At 38.0% G+C, this 24,331-nt stretch overlaps 1 protein-coding gene across 4 annotated transcripts in view; it reads left to right on the top strand.

Annotated features, from left to right (window-relative positions):
- DYRK1A (dual specificity tyrosine phosphorylation regulated kinase 1A) overlaps positions 1-24,331 on the top strand; it is a 148,970-nt gene that overhangs the window by 98,418 nt on the left and 26,221 nt on the right. For 2 of the 4 annotated variants that reach the window (XM_054468283.2, XM_054468284.2), the window contains 4 exons: positions 8,159-8,355; positions 13,633-13,752; positions 16,054-16,242; positions 21,852-21,999. In XM_054468283.2, coding sequence (XP_054324258.1) covers positions 8,236-8,355; positions 13,633-13,752; positions 16,054-16,242; positions 21,852-21,999 — 577 coding nt within the window. In that variant the 5' untranslated portion in view covers positions 8,159-8,235. Of the gene's footprint in view, positions 1-3,629; positions 3,741-8,158; positions 8,356-13,632; positions 13,753-16,053; positions 16,243-21,851; positions 22,000-24,331 lie in introns of those variants that run through there. The other 2 variants (XM_063659747.1, XM_063659748.1) reach the window with 2 other exon arrangements.

Consider the following 24,331-nt stretch of genomic DNA (forward strand, 5'->3'; position numbering starts at 1 on the left):
TACTGTTTGACAGCAGTTGAAAATATTTTGGAACTGCACTCCAAATGATGATTTTAGATAGCTTTGAATTATTTGTTAAGTTCATCATTAAATTTTAACATTATCTGATGTTAAAACATGTATTGTGATACATTCTTAAGCTAAGATATTCTTATACTGAGTTGAATAAAGATTATATAATATGGTAGATAGTAGGTTGAACCATATGAAATTGCTGTTTTGTAAACCAAAGGTAGTCAAAAATCTATCAGCGGTTTCATATGGTTCCGCATAATACTTTATATGATCATCCCTGTTACAGGATAAACTGAGTCATTTTTTTAATGAACATTTGCATTAAAAGGGAAGATAGAAACTTAAGAGTAAAAACATGGGTAATTTGCTTAATTATAAAATCAGGTTAACTAGAAATACGCATATTAGTTTTGTCCCCTTGGAATCTTATCATAGGAAAGGAATGAATGAATGGATAACTTAAATACTGTTTGGTGTTGCAGGAGGAAATTAAACTTAGGTTTTTTCTGAATTTCATACACAGCAGTCGAGTTAAGAAAGGAGACAATGAGCATGTGGCAAGCACACCTCGTTTATATACCATGTTTACCAGCAGTCTCCCTGTACTGGTGGCTTAATCTTTCTTTCCTTTCACTAAATAACTGATAATGTCACTAACTAGTTATGATATACATAGCTAAAAAGTACCAGAAGTGAAAAAGTTTTTTCTTGCTAATTCACATTCAGATCACCCACAGCAAATTCCAAAAAGAACATCAGATTCTTTGTCACCTAGCATATCACCATTATGCATGGGAATGTGTATTATTCTCCCTAAAAATGTTTCAACCTTATAACTAGAAAAGTAAATCTGCTGGGGAAAAAAAGCCCTCTAGTGTATTGTTTAGATAGACCATAACTTATTTTTGGATTATCCACTACTTGAATTAGTTGGAGAACAGCTTTCTTTTATTAAGGTGACCAATGCTTTTCAAAATAATATTGGCATCATCTGATGGCTTGTTAGAAATGTTGACCCTTGGCCAGGCATGGTGGCTCAACGCCTGTAATCCTAGCACTTTGGGAGGCCAAGGTGAGTGGATCACCTGAGGTCAGGAGTTCAAGACCACCCTGGCCAATATGGTGAAACTGTCTCTACTAAAAATACAAAAATTAGCTAGGGGTGGTGGCGGGTGCCTGTAATCCCAGCTACTTGGGAGGCTGAGGCAGGAGAATTGCTTGACCCTGGGAGACAAAGGTGGCAGTGAGCCAAGAGTGTGCCACTGCCCTCCAGCCTGGGTAACAGAGCAAGACTCTGTCTCAGAAAAAAAAAAGGAAATGTTGACTCTCAAACTCTACTGAATCAGAACCCTCATTTTTAAAAAGATTCAAAAACAATTTGCAGGCACATTAAAGTCCAAGAAGTGCTGTTACAGATTATGAATGGCATTGTCACCTCCGCAAGACAGTGCTGATGCAGCCCCTCAGTAAGTGCTTGTTGAATTTAATGCATATAATTCACTCAATCTAGATTCAAAAAATGAAACAAGTATTTCAGGAGGGTAGTGATAACAGCAGTAATCAAGGGAACTACCTGCTTCTTCGTAATTCTTTCATAGCTATCTCGATGTCACACAATTACCCATCTTTCCTTCCAGATGCATCTTTCAGTCTGATTCTGTCCATGCTGGATGGTCATTTGGATGTCTTGTGAATACAGTAGATATACACACGTATGTGTATGGATGAGAGAGCAACAGAATTAAAACAAATCAACATAGTATATGAGTTTAGGGAGTAATTAGATTTTGATTAGTCAAGGATGCAATCTTTTGTAATATTGTAATATATAAGGTAACTAAAAAATAAAAATATGGGGAGATGATGATATAAAAAATTCCAGCAAAAGGTAAGAAAGGAAAAGGAACATAAAACAGTTGGAACAAATAGATTGTTAGTGTTCATTTATAGATACAGCTCAACCACATACTCTTTACAGGAGATAAACCTAAAATACAAGGAAACAGAAGAAGGTAAAGGTAAAAAGATGGACAAAAGACATACTATACAAAAATTGATGCAGAGAAGGCTTGGTGTAGTCAGACTGATAACAGATAAAGCAAAAAGCTTTACTGGAAATAAAGAGGGCAGTTTATAATGATAAAAGGTATTATTCATCAGGAAGGCATAACAACCCTGAATTTATATTATCCAGTATAACACTTTAAGTAGGAGATTTTTAATACATTGTTGTTGGTAACTGATAGAACAAGATGAGACCAAAAATTTAAAAAAAATACCTATATAAGACAGCATACTTAATAAAATTAAACCTTTGATGAGGCTGACCATGAAGAAAGAGAAGACCTCATTAACCGGTGTTGAGGTGAAGAGGATATCACAAAAGCTTATGAGAAGATATTATAAAAACTTGATGTCAGTCCATTTGAAATTTAGATGAAGTTAGACATACTATTAGAAAACTACAACTTAACAGACACAGCAGGAAATAGAAAATCTGAATAGTCCTATTAAACATGATCCTTAATGGAAAGAGCTACCCACTGGTTTTGAAATCTTTGGGATTTACAAAAGAAAAAAAAACAAAAAACAAAAAAACGGAAACTACCCACAAGCAAAACTCCTGGTCCAGAAGGTTTCACCAGTGAATCTACCACACACACATAAAATCATGACCAAATTGCATTCCAGAAATAGAAAAATTTTTTTGTTTGTTTTCACAGGATCTTGCCCTGGGCTAGAGTGCAAGTGGTACAATCATGGCTTACTGCACCCTCCTCCTCCTGGGCGCAGGTGATCCTCTCACCTCAGCCTCCTGAGTAACTGGGACTATAGGCATGTGCCACCACACCCTACTAATGTTTTAATTTTTTTGTAGAGATGGGGTCTCACTATGTTGTCTAGGCTGGTCTCGAACTCCTGGGCTCAAGTGATTTTCCCACCTTGGCCTCCAGATTGCTGGGAGTACTGGTGGGAACCACCATGCTTGGCTCGAGGAAAGTCGTTTATCATTTCAAAAATCAATCAGCGTCATTCACCACATTAACAGAGTAAATCAGAAAGGTCATCTCATTTCAGTAGATACAGAAAGAGCATTTAATAAAAGTCAGCATCCATTCATGAGGAAAAGGTCTTAGAAAACTAGCAGTAGAAGGAAACTTTGTTAATCTGGGAATAGTATCTGTTAAAAACCTGCAGCAACCATAATACTGGAGAAATGTTGAAAGCTTTGTTTCCAAGAAAGCTGTATTTCCAAGATTGAGAATATGTGAGAGTAGTGGCTGTTACCTCCTTTTTAAATCATCACTGTACTAAAGGTCCCAGCAAGTAGAATAAGGCAAGGGAAAGAATAAGGATTGGAAAGGAAAAATAAAATTGTTCAGATGCTCACTAGCCACATGTGGCTATTTGCTACATTACTGATACAGGTAAATCCATCATTGCAGAAAATTCTGTTGGGCACCACCATTCTATAGAGATCGATTCAATGCAATTTCAATTTCAACATCTCAACATGGGTTTGTTTTGGTGGATTTGATGGGGTGAATCAGGAACTTACATGGAATAGCCAAACTTACTTACTTTTTTTTTTTTTTTAGAGGTGAGGTCTCTGTTACCCAGGCTGGAACACATACAGTGGCACAATCATAGCTCACTGCAGCCTTGAAATCTTGGGCTCAGGCAATCCTCCCACCCGAGCCTCCTGAGTATCTGGAACTACAGGTGTGCGTCACCATGCCCGGCTTTTTTTTTTTTTCTTACAGAGATGAGGTGGTGGTGTGTTTCCCAGGCTGGTCTCAGACTCCTGGGCTCAAGTGATTCCCGCCTCGGCCTCCCAAAGCCCTGGGATTACAGGCATGAGCCCCTGCCCCTGGCCTGCCAAAACATTCTTGAAGAACAGAATTTCCTGTTGGATCTTAAAATTTTTAAAGCTATTGTAATTTAGGTAGTGTCCAGTTCTTGAAAACAGACCTAGGTAGGTAAGTCTGTATCCGGTAGAACAGAATAGGGAGTCCAAAACTAGATCCAAGCATAAAGGGAAATGTGATTTATGATAAAGATGGGGTTACAGAGCAGTGGAGAATGTTTGTCTTTTAAATAATTGGTTAAGGATCAATTGGATGTTAATTTGGAGGGGGAAATGAAACTTGATTCCTGTTTTACACAGAAGTCAAATGCAAATGGATTTTGCATTTAGATGTGAGAGACAAAGCCCAATGTTTAGAAGGTAATAGATTTTTTTCATGACTTTGATATAAGGAAAAATTTCTTAGACTCCAAAAGTACAGTACTAATTGTAAAGCAAAAGTTGATAAAATTAAGAACTTTTATTCATCAAAATATACCATTAAGAGAGTGACAAGGCAAGCTGCCTGTAACCAATAGGGGCTCACTCATATTCAGAATATGTATTTTTAAAAATCCTAGAAATTTGTAAGAAATGGGCTTACAATTCAGTAGAAAAAATAGAAAAGCAACCTGAATGTATGTTTCACGATGTGATGTATAAGTGGCCAATACACATGCAAAAATGCTCAGAGTCACTAGGAAAATGCAAATTAAAACCACGCTGGAGTACCACAGCACAAATACACTTAGCATAATGGCTGAAATTAGACTGATGATTGCATGCCATAGTGAAGGAGTGGAGCGTGAGAATTTTTCATAAACTGCTAGTGGATAAATTGATTGGAACAAAAAAAGACCGGAAAAACAACAGGACAGCATCTCTGTGTATACCAAACGATGCATAACAAGAAGCTTACAAGTGGCAGTGTTCATAGTAGCCCCAAACTGGAAATAATCCAGGTGGCAGTCAGTAGTGGAATGGATAAATTATCATTTGTCCATATTATTGTAAAGCAAGGTAATGGATAAACTACAGTTTATAGGCATAAGATGAAGTAAACAATTCTACTCTGTTACATTAGTTTGTACTTGCCATGCTGTAAATATATACCTGAGACTGGGCAATTTATAAAGAAAGGAGGTTTAGTTGGCTCATGGTTCTTTCTTCAGCCTGTACAGGAAGCATGAAAGCCTCTGGGGAGGCCTCAGGAAAACTTTCGATCATGGCAGAAGGCATTGGGGAAGCAGGCATGTCTTACATGGCCTGCAAAGTCAGGCAAAAGGGGGAGGTGCCACACAGTTTTAAACAGCCATTTTTCGTGAGAACTCTTATCATGAGGATAGCACTAAGGGGGATGGTGCTAAACCATTAGAAACCACCCTCATAATCCAATAACCTCCTATCAGGGCCCTCCTCCAATATTGGGGATTACAGTTCAACATGAGAATTAGGCAGGACACAGATCCAAACTGTATCACCTGCTCATATGAAAACATCACGCCTGTAATCCTAGCACTTTGGGAGGCTGAGGTGGGTGGATCATGAGGTCAGGAGATCGAGACCATCTGGCTAACATGGTGAAAGCCTATCTCTACTAAAAATACAAAAAATTAGCCCATCGTGGTGGTGGGCACCTGTAGTCCCAGCTACTCGAGAGGCTGAGGCAGGAGAATGGCGTGAACCCGGGAGGCGGAGCTTGCAGTGAGCCGAGATTGTGCCACTGCACTCCAGCCTGGGTGACAGAGCGAGACTCTGTCTCAAAAATAAATAAATAAAAACAAATCTGGTTTTGGAGGTCAGGATAGTAGTAACTTTTAAGGAAGAGGAAGGAGGTGTAGGTTAGAAAGGGTCATAGAGTGGTGTGGTGGGTTTCTGGGATGCTGGCCATTTTTTCCCCGTTTTGTGACACAGATTGATTTTATGATAGTAATTTAAGCTTTGTGTTAATGATTTTTATACTCTTTTCTACGATATTGCACTAAATAAGTTTAAACATAGTATAGAACAGTGACATGGATAATAAAAACAGAAGCTAACATTTTTATAAAAAGTGTTCGGTGTGTGTCACAGGTTTCATTCTGTGTACCTGTTGGTGGTATCTCATTTAAACTTTGTAACAAGGAATAGGGTCAGTATAGTAATACCTCTGCTTCATAGATAGGGAATCTAAGGCTTTGAATGGTTAAGAAATTTGCCAGTCACAGCCTTAGTCTTTTACTGTTTATAAGAACTTTTTATATATTAAGGACCTCAATTCTTTTTATTTATATTCATTCCTACCTTTTTCTTTTTAGTGTTCAGATTTAAAAGCCCTCATCACCCCAAATATTTGAATTTAGATTTTCAATGTTTTGCTTTTACAAACAACACCAGGATAAACATGCTTGGCATCTTTGTGCCATCATTGATTATTGCCTTAGTGTAAGTTTGTAGAAGTTCTTTTAAAAAGTGAACAAGGTTGTTCTACAGAATTGAATGAATGTGTTTTTGACTATGAATGATGAAATGTTTAGAAAAGTTGTCCATCTTTCATCACAGTTGTACTGTCCTTTTACTTATTTAATAAACATTATTAATCATGTAGATTGGGAAAGTTAAGGACCTTACTGTAATGGAGAGAGACAGAAGAGAATCTAAAGTCTGAAAGCAATGCTAGGGGCAGTTGACATTCCAGCTTTAGCAGGGGTGGAGGACTTAAGATTTGTATTTTAGAAAGGTCACTTTAGCCATGTTATTGGGTAGATCCAGAATTGCAAATAAAATAAAGACAGCTATTAGGAATCTGTTTTGATAATCTTAAGTGAGATATGTGGTGATGTAGATGAAAAGGTTGTGTTTGAGTGTTCTGTTAGGAGAGGGAATGAGCAAGATTGGGCCTCTGTGAGGGAAGAACTCTAACATGACTGCCAGAGTGTTGATTCTCGTTGACTGGGTAGGAAATGGTGTCATTCCTTGTGGTGGAAAGTAGAGGTGGAACTTATGTTTGGGGAGCTTTGTTCTCTTTGTTTTGCAGAGTCTGTGCCACATTCAGGTAGAGATGGTATGCTCCACAAGATGGGCACTGGCCCCATGAGCCTTTACTGCACATTGACTGTGTGTTACTCTACAGTACTTGCAGATAACATTGGGCCATTTATTAATTGCCAGAGCTGTTCTGAGTATGTTGTATGTATTAAAGCACTAAACCTTCATAACAACCTTTTCAGGTAGGTATTATTATCATTATCAGGATATTAGGTATGCATGGCCATACAGCTGGTCACCGGTAGCTCTGGGATCTCCAACCCCAGCAGCCTGGCTGAGAGTCTGTGCCCTTCACTGTTGGACCACCATTATTGTGTATGTTGAAAATGGTAGAAGTCAGAAGTATTTTGCTACTGAGTGGTATGGTCGGTTGTGTTGTGGCTGTTAGCTGGTTCATTCAGGAGGACAGGCACAAGTATTTTGAATCTAGGCGTTCTTGCTGACCAAGGTTTTAGGCTTTAGTCTGTGATTACAAATTTGGTTGAATTTAAGAACAATCTTTTTCTTATCCTTTTCTTAAAGAATTACCTTTTATTAGATACCAATACTTTTATGGACCAAAGTGTTAATTTTTCATTTCCGCCACGGATATCATGATCATGGTTCATCCTACCCGTGGGATAATTATTGGCTATTCTTTCTTTGTGGTGAGCTTGCCAGGTCTACATTCCCTTAGGACTATTTGAAAGGTGCAGAGAAATCCAGCGACCTTGGGTTGAGAAGTTTAGTTCTGTGTTTTATGTTTGTTTTCCTGTTTTTATACCCAACCTTTGATTGCCTGTGTCAGTGGAGAGCACCATAAGGTTTCACCTGGCTTGGGGGATGCTGGCGATGTTGTTTGCCGTAAACCTGGCAGCAGGTGCAAAATAGCATCTCAGAAATGTTCCTTTGAGTTGGTTTGTGAGGAGCTGGTCTGTTGGAGAAGTTCCTCAATAATTAAAAGATTACTTATTTAACTTGTATTATGGTTCTTAATTGATGAAAATCTCGTAGGTGAAAGTAAGTCTTAAAGGTTGTTGCTGTTGCTTTACAAAAAGATTTTCTGAAGATTTTATCAATACAGGTTTATATTCATTTTAATCAATATGGATCTTTTATACCATTAAAAACATAACTGTTGTGTTGAGTAACATATACCTGTTTGTAGTTAGAAAAGTTTTTTAATATTGAATATCCTAAAGTTCTTATTTAAGGAGCCATTAGATATGTCAAATTATACAAACATTAGGATATGAATATTTCCTTTAAACCTCACTTATCTTCTTGTAGGAGGAGAGACTTCAGCATGCAAACCTTCATCTGTTCGGCTTGCACCGTCATTTTCATTCCATGCTGCTGGCCTTCAGATGGCTGGACAGATGCCCCATTCACATCAGTACAGTGACCGTCGCCAGCCAAACATAAGTGACCAACAGGTTTCTGCCTTATCATATTCTGACCAGATTCAACAACCTCTAACTAACCAGGTAAGTTCATGGAGTATCGGAAATGACTATTGGAATGTCAGTTTATTCCTTAAGAATGTTGGAATACTAAGTAGGCAAAGTGCTTTAATGGCTTTCAGTTTTACATGCAACGTGGGATTATGGATTGGGAAAACATGATGTTAAGAAGTTTGCATTAAATTTTTTTTTTTTGATTTTTACTTGTATTTCACTTAAACACTCATAAACATAACCACAGTCTCTCATTCTGTAATAGAAAGGGGAAAAGTTATTTCTGAAGAATATTAAAGGATCTTAAGGAAAAAGCTTATTTTTATGGAAAGGTGGCTAAGTTAAAACCGTTACAGGAAAGCAAGTCAGATTCCATTACAGCAAACTTACAGAACGAATTTTGTGTTATTTTAAACTACCTTTCTACACATTTGTAAAAATAAATACAAAACTCCTTAAAATTCAAAAGAGATGTATGCAAATTAACCGTGCTATTTATTCTCATATTCAGACAGGCTATTCACCATTTTTCTATGAAGTGAATGGTGTAAATAGAATACATGCTGAACTCTTGGTACTCACACACACATACGCATGCATATATATGTATGTGTATGTATTTTTAATATCTTTCTAAATTAACTGCACCGTCTACGTTGAGTTTTGGTTTGGGAGACTTAATAGCTGTAGTTGTGTGAAAGTTTCTTGCCCCACGGATATTTGATGTGTGATGAGCACTGAAAATGGCTGCTTTTCCATGGACTTAGAAATTTGGTTTGCCATTCTTTTGTTTAGGTCTTTTAATATATTGTGTGAGGATAAAAGAGTTGGGAGATTTAAAAGTATGTCTTTTCCTGGTGTCTTGTTTATATTAAAACGTGTTTGTAATAAAATTTTGCTAGTAGGCTGACATAATGTTTAAAATATATAACATGTTAACATTCACAGTTAAATAGTTATAATAAGATGAATTTTGGCAGGACTTAAGATTTTCTTTTATGTAGTGAATTGATTTCAGTTTAGCTGTGTGTTGGGACAGTTGTTCAGAATGTCCAAGTTTAGGAAGTGTTTAATTGTGTACCAGAAGAAGACTGCCTGGAAATCTAATAATAATAACACGATGATCCATTTGCACTTTGAGGAAACCAAGTTGATTCAGATTAATTTTCCCGCTTGTTCAAAAGCAGCCTGTCAGGCAGAGTGCTGTTTTTAATGTGTTTCACAGCTGAAAGGACTGCGCTCTCATTTGTGACTTTTCCGTGTGTGAGCAGGAGACTGTGGGGTCCAGCCCGGGCTTCCTTCTTCTTAGATACAGTGCTCTTTCAGGTCTAACCTCTGGTGTCTACAGCGGGCTAGGAAAACTTCCAGTCCTTTAAAGTCATTTTTATCATTATATTATTTTAGTAAATAATTTAATTAGCAAAGCACCTATTTTTATATCCAACTAACATCTTATGTGCATTTGGATCATATAAAATAAGAGATATTTCACTTACTATTTCTGTTTTAAGCTATGAAATACTTTTAAAGATTTGTGTGATGTAAAAAGACTATCTTTAAAGTAATAATACTCAGCCAAATATTTCTGCCAAAATCCAAAAATTCCTGGGCCTAATAAGGGAGTCATATTAGAGGATGCCTTTCCTGTAACTAAAAGTGTAGGCTGTGTATTAAGTGGCATAGTCTAGTCATAGGACCTGGCTTCAAGGTCTCCGCCGGCTCATGATCTGGTTGTAGGATTTGAGTCAGGTTATTTGTACCCTTCATATCTGTTCCTTGGGTGTCAAATTGGCACCTCCGACTAGAACCCCCAACACATACAAAGTACCTTTTAGCTATAAACTTACTGTAATTTCATTATTTAATTTCCATTGTTTCTTGTTAATCATCCTATCAGATGTCTTTTAAAAGAGAAATAGAGCGCAAGTAGGTGTAGAAGAGGATGACTGATGTTTGGAATGCTGAGTCTCTGGGCTATTCTAGTTTTCACAATATCTTTCATAGTTCTTAAATTCTGGTACCCTGGATATGTGTTATAGATGCTATTCAGCTTTATTAATGCTCTCAAAATAACAAGAAAGGCAGAATACAGTGTTTCTGATTCTTCATTATATAGGAAAACAGGAGGTAAATATACAGAAAGTGAAATAGGTATTATAATGGAAAACAGTTTTTGAAAGGAGTCCTAGAGCTTATACTAAAGAATCTTTTCAGGACAAAAGTTAATTATTGTTTTAGCTCTTATAACTGATCTAAGCAGGTTTGTAATCTGGGTGAAGTAAAAGGAGCAAGAGATGTGAGCATCGAGGGCGTGCTGTTTCTAGCTCCTGGAGGCAGATAGCTGAGGCAGCAGGAGGAGGTCACCTCAACTTCCCTTTTATTAGGTTACTTGCCTTGCAAAAGGGGTCATTCCTGCAGCTTGGTGAGCTCCTGGGTCCTCTGAACACCATGTACTTAACTTTTTGCTGTAGAAGGTAGAAGGGAGCTTGCTCTATTACTGTACATTCTCTTGACTGGCTAGCAGAAGCAGGAAGTAGAGAAAGTGTCAGATGCTTAGGGTTGGCCTTGAGTGTTAGTATAGATGTATAAGTAGGTATTTGGAAAAGCTGCTTTCTAATTCTGGATATGTACTAATGGCATCACAGTGTTCCAAAAGAAAAATTCGGTTAATATGAAATCACAATGAAAGCATAGGGAGTATTACTTGCTTTGTAGATATTTATTTGTTCTTTCCATGTATTTTGAGCATCTCAATGCAGGGTGTTGTTTGAAGCATGAAATACAAACAGCTTGGCCTTGTAGGCAGAGTATGACCAGTTGTGGAAAAGATTAGCAACATTTTGTGAAGTGCTAAGCACACAGCACACACTAATATTGAGTGCAGAAATTTGATCATGTAACTCATATTTATATCCTATTTTGTATATGTACTGTATATTTGAAATTTTTTTTTGATTGTATGTGATTTTGGCGTTTTTGAGTGAGCATCATTACTCCTGGATGTAGTCACTGATTCTTTTTTCAGATGTTTGAAATACCAGTGGAACTGTAAAGGGGCAAGTTAAAAACTTAAAGACATTCACAGGTTTTTTATGTAACTAATTTTAATAAATGCCTGTGCTTATTTTAGGCATACCTCAATTACTTTGCTCAACAAGTAGCCTAAAAATGACTGCTAAGAGGGTAGACTAGAGGCGTAACATTGATAGGGAGCTTCTGGCAAGAGTGTCCTTGTTAAGAGCCTGGGGTTAGGCATGGACATCTTCAGCTACGATATTATAGTAGCTGCACTACGACAATATTTCGGACCACCCGGATGATGATTTTCCTGTTCTTTAACTGGCTCTGGGATCTTGGTCAAGTTCTTTAACATTGGAGACTCTGGTTTCTCATGTGTAAAATGGTCACAGGAATGGTATTTAACTCCCTTGAGATTGTTGAGGGGATTACATGGAAGACTTGTAAAAATATGCATGCTAAAAACATGTTGTTCAGTAAATACCTGCTACTGTTATTGTTACTTTATTATTAAGTTATTCAGTTGACTCTACCAATGACTTATACTTCCTATCAACTTTTATTATAGCGGTAATGAAGCATTGCACTGATTCAGATTTTGTGAAACCTCACATTTAGGCTACACTCCACCAGCCCAAGAAAGGGGCTTACTGAATAAACTACCTGCATGAAAACAATGCTGGGAACTTAAATTAAAAAAGAAAAGACATTTAAAGGAAACCTTTCATCACCCTAAATGCTTACAGCATTCATTCACAAAAAAACTGACATGTTTATTACCCATATTAATTTATGCATGAAGTCCTTAAGGAATAGTATAAAAATATTCTGTGAACTTAGCATTAGCTACTGTTTAGAAAAGTAAGACTATCTATTTGAAAAACTAAATAATTCAGATCATCTTAATTCTGATGATTTTTGTCAGACAAATAGTTACAATCACCAAGAGTTCCCCCCCCCCCCCCCAACCTTATTTGGAATTTTAAGAAGCACAGGACCTTGAGAAGAGATAGTGTTATTTCAGTAAATGGGTGAATTTGCCCTCTGGGTAACAACTTTTTAGAGTTTGAGTATACATGCAGAAGAAACCAGTGTTAATGTTGATTCATGATAAAGTGCACGTAGGTAAATGCTCTAACAATTCTATCTTTTCAGACCACATGGATGGTGATTTTTCCTGTTCTGTCCACTGGGACAAACCTCCCCTCTTCTCTTTTTTGGTGTGGGTTAGGTTAACAATTATACCATGACTCCACACATTTTTGTGAGGTCTTAGTATGATGTGTTTACTGTCACTTTGCCCCTCCGATTGACCCGAGTGTCCTTGGAGAGATGTTGTGTCAGGGTCTTCGGCTCATTTCCCAGCACAAATGTCCAGAAGAGTTGGGCAGGAACACAAAGATGGGCCAGGGGGAATGGCTGTGACCACCTTGATGGAAATAATTGGTTTTGAGGATCTGTTGATTGCAAGAACCCCCATTGGGAACCTTTCAACTGAGGCATGACACTTGTTGGAGCAGTGGCACTCGGACAGCAATCCAGGATCATTGACGCTAGCCACAGCACTCCTGGGGTGTGTGTAGAGGGGGTGCAGGCCCCTGCTCTGTCATCTGTTGTAATTTCTGTGGAAACGGTCTAGCAGGATGCTCACAGTGGAACCCCTCATTGCCTGTCAGATGGTGTCGAGAGCCATGAGTTGGGATCAGGGAAGGGGACTGTGAGGGCAAGCCTTGGTTAGGGGCAGATATTTGTCATAGGGCAGCAGGGTCTGGAGACATTAGGAGCTGAATTTCTTCTTGTTAGGAGCAGTTGGAGGGAATGGTGCTCTGCTGCCAGCCTCCTTTTTTGGTGCCAGCTGGGTCCTGAAATCCTATGTTAAGGAAGCTGAAAGTTGCCTCTGAGGGCTGGGTTTATCTTTGTCTGCTAGTTGTGAACCTGGTCAGGTTTTAGGAATAATTCAGAAAAAAATTTTCTTTGGGCTAATTGTGTGGTAGAGAAGCCCTCGTGGGCAGCATCCTTTGTGTCTCCTAGATTGGCGTATGTCTGCATTTCCACCACTTTAAATTTGGCGGAATAGGGTCAAAGCCTCAGGCAGCTGGGCATATTATCTTCTAATTTCATTTATTTGTTCTAGTGGTTGTCTTTATTGGAATCCACATGAAAGGGAACTTTGAAGAGAATGTATAATCATCTAATGTAGCTGTCTTTAAAAAAGTAGATACATGCAGGTTACAGAAGAGGGAATTTATATCTTATAGTTAAAGTACTAGTCTTTTCTGTCTATTTAAGGTGATGCCTGATATTGTCATGTTACAGAGGCGGATGCCCCAAACCTTCCGTGACCCAGCAACTGCTCCCCTGAGAAAACTTTCTGTTGACTTGATCAAAACATACAAGCATATTAATGAGGTAAGACTTGATTTGTTATAATAACGTCTATCTTGCAATACGTCATTGAGAAAAAAAGTATGACCTATTTACCCTAAACTTTTTTCATTCCCAGTTAATTGTCATATTGATGATTATTATGAAGACTAATGATTTAGAAATAATATGATTACAACTATGTAAAAGATATATTAACAAGGACTGCAGAGTATAAAGATAATTGTGGATGACTTGATTTTTTTAAGGTTGTATTTAATATACTGTTATTTTTTTAATTTTTATTTATTTTTTGTTTTTCTTTTTTATTTCATTTGAGTTACTTCTATAATAACTCTTATTCAAAACAAGAAAGGGGAATAAGGACTCTAAAAGTATATATGTGTTAGAATTTTTGCTTGAATTTTTATATATTTGTTTCTGCTTTTGCCAGGGGTGTCAGGAAGCTCTGAAATATGTTTAATACCTAGTTATAGGCATTTGGCCTAGTTTATTTGATCTATCTATATTTCTGTGATTTTATTGTCTTTTAACTTTTTATATGTGTTCTTTTATCTATATCTTTTTATGTTAAGATGTCCAGAAGCTTTTTTGTTGTAAGTAAATAAGATAAAAAACAGACACAGCACTTTGAATTCCTTGCCTGTACTTGGTGTCTTGCCGCCGAAACTTTTTCTGGCGTCTTGGACCATTGGCTTCATTGCCATTTGCTTGTGGCTTCAACTCTGTCTCCAAAGTTAATTATTAAAGGAGCATTTCTGGAGAAGAATCCATGCTTTCTTTCCTCTTCTAGTGGGAGCCCTGCACCCTTTCATGTTGAAGGCTTGTCCTTTGCAGCTTTAGAGCTGCTTAGCTGAAAAGTAAAAAGATGTTCTTAGGTACATGCAAATTTTATAGCAATTTAATGTTATTTAATGACAGTATTACTACATTACAGTGGCAGTGTGGCAACATAAAATTAGAATGAACTCTGTGAGGAACATTTCTGAGTTAGATTTTGTACACATGTATATATTATAAACATGTTCCAGACTAGCTTGTGATTATCTGAATATATCTGATAAATTGTTGATAACAGTATATTAATTTCAGTTTGTTATTATCTGATAAATTGTTAACAAAGCTGCAGTTAAACTGTCGTTAACAGTAGCTTTGTTGGAGCTTGTTTTTAAGTGTCTTACCACCTTATAAAGTAGACTTTTTCTGATGTTATTCCATGCAGTGTAATGTATAATTTCGCCAAAGTTAGTTTACCGATTACCTGGACTGTTTCCTAGTTCGTCTAGTATTTTTTTTTACTGGTCTTAGAAACATTGTTTTTGTTTTTTTTTTTGAGATGGAGTCTTGCTCTTTCACCCAGGCTGGAGTGTACTGGCGCGATCTCGGCTCACTGCAACCTCCGCCTCCCGGGTTCATGCCTTTCTCCTCCCTCAGCCTCCTGAGTAGCTGGGACTACAGGCACCCGCCCCTACGCCCGGCTAATTTTTTGTATTTTTAGTAGAGACGGGGTTTCACCGTGTTAGCCAGGATGGTCTTGATCTCCCGACCTCGTGATCCGCCTGCCTCGGCCTCCCAAAGTGCTGGGATTACAGGCGTGAGCCACCACGCCCGGCCCAGAATCAGTGTTAAAGAAAATAACTCAGCCTGTGATTAACCATGGGCGTATGGTCTTTGGGAGTGGGGGCTAAGAGGCCATAGCTGTTTTTCATTAATCATTATATTTTTATAGGTTTGAAAACTGGGCATGTCTCAGAGGGCCTATTTATTTTAGTAAAACATCACTTTGTTTACATTTAAACTTATTTTAAAAATATGTGGCCATAAAATCAAATATAAATAAATTCATGCAAGTTACAGAAGAGGGCATTTATATCAATACATTCCCTTTATATCCCAAATATAAAGTTGGGATTGACTGGAAGGGGACATGAGAGAACTTGAACTTGAGGGACATGAAAATGTTACTTGGCTGTTTGGCATTTGGTAACTTTTGTCAAAATTCCTCATGTTGAACTCTTAAGATCCGTGCCACCTCACTGTATATAAATTATACTTCAATTTAACAAATAAATATAAACCAGGTCGTTTTACTTTTCTTGAATGGCATACTTTGGACAAGTCACTTAACATTTTTTATTTACAAAGTCTATAAACAGTGTAACTATAATGAATTTCACTGTAGAATTTTTTTCATTGGTTAGATCAGTGTTATTTTCTAACTCAAATGTCAGCTGTAGAAAATAGATGTGTCTCAATATACTCTGATAATGCCCTTCCTCACAATGATTTAAATTTTACAGTTAACACTATGTATTCTCATTTCAGGTTTACTATGCAAAAAAGAAGCGAAGACACCAACAGGGCCAGGGAGACGATTCTAGTCATAAGAAGGAACGGAAGGTTTACAATGATGGTTATGATGATGATAACTATGATTATATTGTAAAAAACGGAGAAAAGTGGATGGATCGTTACGAAATTGACTCCTTGATAGGCAAAGGTTCCTTTGGACAGGTAATTTAATGGAAAATGCTGAATTTCATTAGTTAGAAAGAACTTCTTAGTGAATCTTGTTAACAGCCCTTCCCTCAAGAGTGTACTTTTAATATTTGCAAATAGAGCTCAGCAGTGGATATGCAAGTATTTGGATGACCATAATTCTTTAAAGGTAGTGATACTGCATCAGTAATAAAAACTCCTTAGACTTCTAAAAACTTTTATGGCTACCGAGTACTTATTTTACTAATGACTGGTGAATTTTAATCACTTAATAGATAGTATTGCCTCTTTGTTATGTGCCTTGTATAGTCGGTAGATGATTGTTAATTACATATGCTAGAGATATTTACCTTCTTGTCTGATAGACCACTTCAAAGAGAAAAGAATTACCATGTTCAGGTGGCACAGTGGGAGGCCACTCACTTTTCAGGAGGCTTTGGAAAGCTGAGGGTTGTTCCCTGGCTTTTTCTCCCACTTCATGTTGTAACTGTACCAGACCTCTAAGCAGGCAGGCAGTCTTAGTCTCTTGTATCAGTCGCACCAAAACCAAGAGTTTTGGGTCTTTCTCCTTGTACTTTATTTATTTATTTAGAGACAGACTTGCACTCCTATCACCCAGGCTGGAGTGCAGTGGTGCACTCTCGGCTCACTGCAACTTCCATTTCCCAGGTTCAAGTGATTCTCATGCCTCAGCCTCCCAAGTAGCTGGGATTACAGGTGTGTGCCTGTAACCACACCTGGCTTTTTGTATTTTTAGTAGAGACAGGGTTTCACCATGTTGGCCAGGCTGGTCTCAAACTCCTGACCTCAGGTAATCCACTCACATTGGCCTCCCAAAGTGCTGGGATTTCAGGCGTGAGCCACCATGCCTGGCCTCCTTTTGTATTTTTAAAAAGATTTTTTCGGGTCGGGTGTGGTGACTCACACCTATAATCACAGCACTTTGGGAGTCTGAAGCAGAAGGATCATCTGAGCCCAGTAATTCCAGAACAGCCTGGGCAACATAGCAAGACCTTGTCTCTATTTAAACAAAAAAAAATGTTAGGGGGATCTCTGGCTGTGGTCCCCCAGCTGTTCCCAGTTGTAAGTCCTGCTGTCACATTGAGTCACAGAGCTGTGTTTTGTTTGAAGTGTGATTTGCTGATAATCCCATTCTCCGCTGCCTTGCAACCCTTGTGGAATGAGATGGTTATTAATCTGCAGTCCAAACTTTTGACTTTTCAATGAAGAGGATAGAATGGGAATCAAAATGACTTTTCCTAAATTGCCTTTTGTTGTTTTTTGTTTTCTTAAACTATGCAATCTGCATGTGCTTGCTTCTCTGTTCCTGCCCTGAGAGAACACAAAATACATGCTCCTTTTTAACGTGTGAGGAAAAAGTCATCATGCTTAAAACAGAAAGTGTACTGTATTATCAGGGGAAATTCAGCCAGATATCAGGCAAAATTCACCCCTGATATTTCATGTAGGTTCTTTTCTGTTTTCCCTAAGCGTCGGCCGGTTTGAGAAATAAAGGGACAGAGTACAAAAGAGAGATATTTTAAAGCTGGGCGTCTGGGGGAGACATAACATGTCGGTAGGTTCTGTGATGCCCCACAAGCCGCAAAACCAGCAAGTTTTTGTTAGGGATTTTCAAAGGGGAGGAGTGTACAAATAGGGTGTGGGTCACAGAGATCACATGCTTCACAAGGTCATAGAATATCACAAGGCAAATGGAGGCAGGGCCAGATCACAGGACCACAGGACAGGGGCGAAATTAAAATTGCTAATGAAGTTTCGAGCACCATTGTCATTGATAACATCTTATCAGGAGACAGGGTTTGAGAGCAGACAACTGGTCTGACCAAAATTTATTAGGCGGGAATTTCCTTGTCCTAATAAGCCTGGGGGCGCTATGGGAGACTGGGGCTTATTTCATCCCTACAGTCTCAACCATAGAAGATGGCCACACCCAAGGGGGCCATTTCAGAGACCTACCCTCTGGGGCACATTCTCTTTCTCGGGTATGTTCCTTGCTGAGAAAAAGAATTCAGTGATATTTCTCCCATTTGCTTTTGAAGGAAGAGAAATATGGCTCTGTTCCACCCAGGTCACCGGTCAGAGTTTAAGATTATCTCTCTTGTTCCCTGAACATTGCTGTTATCCTGTTCTTTTTTCAAGGTGCCCAGATTTCATATTGTTCAAACACACATGCTCTACAATTTGTGCATTTAACACAATCATCACAGGGTCCTGAGGCGACATACATCCTCCTCAGCTTACAAAAATGATGGGATTAAGAGATTAAAGACAGGCATAGGAAATCACAAGGGTATTGATTGGGGAAGTGATAAGTGTCCATGAAATCTTCACAATTTATGTTTAGAGATTGCAGTAAAGACAGGCATAAGAGATTATAAAAGTATTAATTTGGGGAACTAATAAATGTCCATGAAATCTTCACAATCCACATTCTTCTGCCATGGCTTCAGCCGGTCCCTCCGTTCGGGGTCCCTGACTTCCTGCAACACTGTATGTCATTAGCAGCCACAGGTCTAAATCCAGAAAAATAAACGTGTAAGCAAATATGAACATTTGTGTTAGACCTGTGTCACTCCAGAGTGGCCCTGCCAGTCCCTGATGTCACGTGTATATGTCTTCCCATGATTTGAAAGAATTTTGGTAATTACACATAATCCAGGGACTTTTTCCTTGAATTATAACCTCTTTTTCTTCTGAGGGGTTTTTCAGTGCTTTGGGAGTCCTATGTTTTTTATGTTTTGTTTTTTGTTTTATTTTTAAGAGACAGGGTCTCACTGTATCAGCCTGGCAGGAGTGCAGTGGAGTAGTGATCATGGTTCACTGCCTCAACCTCTTGGGCTCAAGTGATCCTCCCGCTTCAGCCTCTAGAGTAGCTGGGACTACAGGCACATGCCACCATGCCTGGCTAATTTGTTGTTTTTTTGTAGAGGAGAGGTCTTACTGTGTTGCCCAGGCTGGTCTTGAACTCGTGGGCTCAACCAGTCCTCCCATCTCAGCTTCCCACAGTGCTGAGATTATAGGCCTGAGCCACCACACCTGGCCTGGGAGTCCCTCTTGATTAAGGTCTTCTGTTAGTCCGAAGCAGCTTCTCTGTCAGCCTCTTAAGGAAACGCATTTGTGAGGCCCAGTCCTTAACTAAGGGTGTGAATACCCTCTACTGGTTCCCAACCGGGCTACACAGCAGGAGGTGAGTGGTCAGCAAGCATTACCGCCTGAGCTCTGCCCCGTCAGATCAGCAGCAGCGTTAGATTCTCAAAGGAGCTCAAACCCTATTGTGAACTGTGCATGCAAGGGACCTAGGTTCTGTGCTCCTTATGAAAATCTAATGCCTGATGATGTGAGGCAGAACAGTTTGATCCCCAAACCATCCACCTCACCCCTACCTACCCTGGCCGTGAAAAAATTGACTGCTGCTCTAGACCTGGAGAGTGCTACCTCTGCCATGGAAACTTCACTAATGTTTGGGCAGTTGCACTCAATAGGTCACTTTTTGTTTGAGATGGAGTTTTGCTTTTGTTGCCCGGGCTGGAGTGCAATGGTGCGATCTTGGCTCACTGCACCCTCCGCCTTCTGGGTTCAGGTGATTCTCCTGCCTCAGCCTCTTGGGTAGCTGGGATTGCAGGCGCCCCCCACCACACCTGGCTAATTTTTGTATTTTTAGTAGAGGTGGGATTTCACCATGTTGGTCAGGCTGGTCTCAAACTCCTTACCTCAGGTGATCCGCCTGCCTTGGCCTCCCAAATCATGCTGGGATTACAGGCATGAGCTGCTGCGCAGGGCCTAATAGGTTACTTTCTAACTTTCCTGACATCTACCATGCAAATTGTAGCCATACAGGCTGCTCTCTAAGCTGATTTGCCCCTGATGACTCAGTCTTTGTGCTCATAGTTAGGTTTTTCTTCTCCCCTTCACCTTAGTTTTCTCATACTCAGATTCCACAGAACAAGTGAGCACAGGAACCCTGTGACGATAGAGTCCTGTTTGACGTTGAACTCCTTTTTCCCAGGGCAGACTGATACTTCCCCTCTTGGGCTGAGGTGTTGTGCAGTGTCCACGTTGAGGTTCAGGTCCTGTCCCTCACCAGAATAATGTCTTCTGTATAGACTTGGTCAGACTTTCTCCACATTCTGTGTCAGGTTATTGTCAAATAAGGAATTTCTCCATTTCCGTAGCCAATACTTATCAATCCTGATTGCGTATTGAAATTTCTTGGGGAGCTTACCCAAAAAATTACTGATGTCTGGGCTCCAGACCAGCTAAATTCTCTAGGCATTGCTGTAAAAGAAAAAAAAAACACCTTATTAAATTTGTAATTCATGGTCAAAAACTGGCAGTTAGCCCATTAACTGTTTGGCAAGTCAGTAGATACTTGGGCCCCCATGAGTGTCCTTTATCCTGCAGCCCATCAGGATCTGGGCACTGAACTGCAACTCTTAGTGCAGTCAGTATCCAGTGAAACAGAAGCATATCAGAACCCCTTGGCTACATGTTTACAAGGGTAGCCTCTGTTATAAAAGACCACAGATAGTGTCTTTTAGAATTGAGTGAAACCAGAGATTAGTGCATTTTTTATTCCAAGTTTGATTTCAGTTGAGCCATTCAGAATCTGTCACGGTAGATTTAGCCTTGACTGATGAAGATCTGAGAACATACGTTCCATCTCTTCCTGACCTTGTGGTTTCATCCTGCACCTTGGAATCATTTGGAGTTCCTTCCCCATCCCCAGGCTTTTTGAATGTGCTAGAAAATGTATCTAAAATAATTACTTATTCAGACAATGTATAGTATTATAAATGTAACTTCTGTTTTATTAGTTGAAATGGTTGTCACTGGTTAATAAGATAACATTTACTTATATATTGATTTTGTAATGTTTATGTAAATCTTTTATAGTAGTATGAACCTCGTTTTAAATGAGTCAAATTTCAAGTGAGAGGTGTACATGGTGATGTGTGCTCGTGAATGCTGTGGTTTCCTTAGCAGTAATTCTCATTTTAAAACTATCATAATCCCCCAATTATGGCGTTTGTGGCATTGTGGAACTTTACTGGTAATTTGTGTTTGATTTTTTTTTTAGTCTAAACCAATTTTTCTTTTATATACTTAGGTTTTTATGTATGAAAATCTAATTGAAAGTTAGAAAGTTATCTGAAGCCTTCTGCCAATAAACTTTTAAATATTTCATACATATTAGGGTTCAGGTATCTCATTAAAAGAATAGTTCGATGAGTTGTTTTATAGTGTTACTTAGAAAGATTAAAAAAACCTAAGCATTTGTCAAGAGTCATAGTTCATTTCTGAAGGAGGAAAATAGTTAATCTAATTTGATTAAGAAAATTATCTATTTTGTGGATATTTAGAAATATTGTACAAATGCAAAAAGAAATTCAATTTAAAAGATTGATTTAAAGTTACTGTGTAATAAATGGATATATATTGAATAGAAATAGATGGGATCTCTTCTACTTAGGAAGGTCAGAAAAATAATTATAAAAATGTATAATTGAGAATTAGGTAAAGGTTATAATAAGGTGAATTATAAATTATTGTGAAATTTTTGCAATTAATGAAATAGAGAATTATTCATCTTTCTTCTCTTTTAGGTTGTAAAGGCGTATGATCGTGTGGAGCAAGAATGGGTTGCCATTAAAATAATAAAGAACAAGAAGGCTTTTCTGAATCAAGCGCAGATAGAAGTGCGACTTCTTGAGCTCATGAACAAACATGACACTGAAATGAAATACTACATAGGTAAACAAACAGGCAAACAGCGCAGTGTGCCCCAACCCACACCAAAACTTTGAGTTAATGGTTCTTTTCTATCAAAATATTTTGATTTTATTTTAAAGTGGCTGATTAAAAATTTGTTTATTTCTGTTGGACAGCAAGATTTATATAAGTGACTTGATCTGGTAGTAATAGTCTAAATCTTGGGGAATGTGCCTTCCAGGTAGCATACCATTAGAAACAAACGAGAATAGTGTGTGTGTTTTTTTATTTGCAATTTACTGGTACCATTTGTTTGCTAATGATGCATGTTTATCCATAGGGTCATCTTTCCAGTAACTTTAACCATTTCTAATCTCGCTCAGAAACTAGTTGTGAGCTAGTATGTTGTTAGTGGTTGTGGAACCATTTTTGAGGCATCTGCAACAAGATCTCAGGCTCCTCCCCAGTCTCTTCATCAGCTTGGCAGCATTAGAGGCTATTAGATTTATGACTACAGAAAAGAGATAATAGCCACTGCTTATTGAATTTCTATGACATTCCTTATGCTTTTCTTCCATCATCTGTAATAATTTATAGCAGTCTTATAAGGAAGATGGTAGAATCCTTAAGTTATGGGTGGTTTGTATAAGAAGCCACATACCCAGGGTCATAGGGCTCTGCAGCTAGGATGGGAAGCTACAGTACTTCTGCCTCCCTCCAAAGTCTGTTTCATTCTCACATAGTCTTCCTTCTGAAAACAGAAACAGGAGACAGAAGAATTATGACAATACTGAAGTCTAGGGCCGATTGATAAATGGACAAAATATCTTCTAGTACACCTTCTTTCACAGTATTTTTTAATCAAAGCTAATATGTCAGTGATTGTAAGACACCATCATTTTATGTACCGTCAAGGAAAAAACTGTTAAGTATTCATATAAGATGCCATCAATCGAAGATACAGACCTTAAGATCAGCACAGATCCATAGTCACTTGTGTTCAGAAACGCTGACCTTATTTGATACACGTAAGGCTGAGTTTTATTTAACAGATCTTTTAAGAAAACATTATGATTCTTTGGTTCCCCCCAAAAAGGTAGAAACAAATAACGGATCTTTAAAAGGCGCAAGCTTCAGATTGTTTAGATTTTGTTTGTGAAATACCTCTCATTCTTCATTGTTAAAATATAAAATGAGTTTGTATTAATTTTTCTTAGTTTCTTTATAGATACTGATATAATTCATAATAATACCATTTTTATCTTAAAACCTTGTCACACTCAATGAAACTTTGCTGTTGTTCACTGTCAGTTACAACTTACATGAGGTGACCCATTTCCTTTCAAGGGTTTTAGAAGCACATCAAGGACATTCTAAGGATGATTGACTTACACGGTGGTCTCTGAACATGCCTGCTGCCTTCTCCTCACTCGAGTATTTGCTTAGGGGAGCAGAAAAAATATTGATAGCATTACTGTAACATTTTAATTCTGCTTTATTTAAAAAAGACATAGCTGGCATATAGTTAAGTACTCAAAAATGTTAGCTACTCAGTTATGTATAATGCTAGTATTTTGTTTTGAATAAAGTTGACATTAATGATCATTTTATTAATTGTATTAGTTATTACAGATACTCTTTGGATGAGTTTTTAAATTCTTATTTCAGAAGATGGTGAATGCATAATGTCTCAAGAAACTGAGATTCTGTTTGGAAAACAAAAGAACTTTAGATTAGACAAGTTCATGTCAATTGAATTGATACCTTAAACTTAAGGTATCTGAAAGTCATATTGATTTTTATGATGTAAATTAATTTTAAAGTGATTGATGAGTGTAATTTATTCTGATGAGTTTTATTGTCTTGTCTTTGAACTTTAAAAACATCTATTTCTTTACCATGTAGCCAAATTTCTTATCTGGATTATTTGGTACCTGCCATGGTCTAGTTAAAAGAAAATTTAGTTTAAGTCTACAACAAAGTCTTGTCAGTCCTCCATTCTCCTCAAAATTCGGTTAAGAAGACTGAACAAATACGCTTGTTTGAGCTTTCTTTGACAGTGTCTTTAGTGCTCAGCACATTGTAGATACTAAGTAAATGAATAAAGAATTGTGAGGTCAAGTGAAACTGAGTAGATCTTTCATTGGACGAACATTGTGATCACAGAGCTTCTTAAAGGAATTTTTATAATCACATTAGGATTCTGACAGCAGTTACTTTTTGCATTCATTTAGTGGCTCCTGCTTAACCAGGAGATTAAAAGCCATCCATGGACCATGATTGTGAGGTATCATGGAACTATGTTTTTAGTTTTAAACCTATAAACTGAAGTGACTAAGAGCAGATATTTTACATTCTTAGGTAACATTTAAGG

This window comes from Pongo pygmaeus, chromosome 22, assembly GCF_028885625.2.
Source record: "Pongo pygmaeus isolate AG05252 chromosome 22, NHGRI_mPonPyg2-v2.0_pri, whole genome shotgun sequence".
Lineage (NCBI taxonomy): Eukaryota > Metazoa > Chordata > Mammalia > Primates > Hominidae > Pongo > Pongo pygmaeus.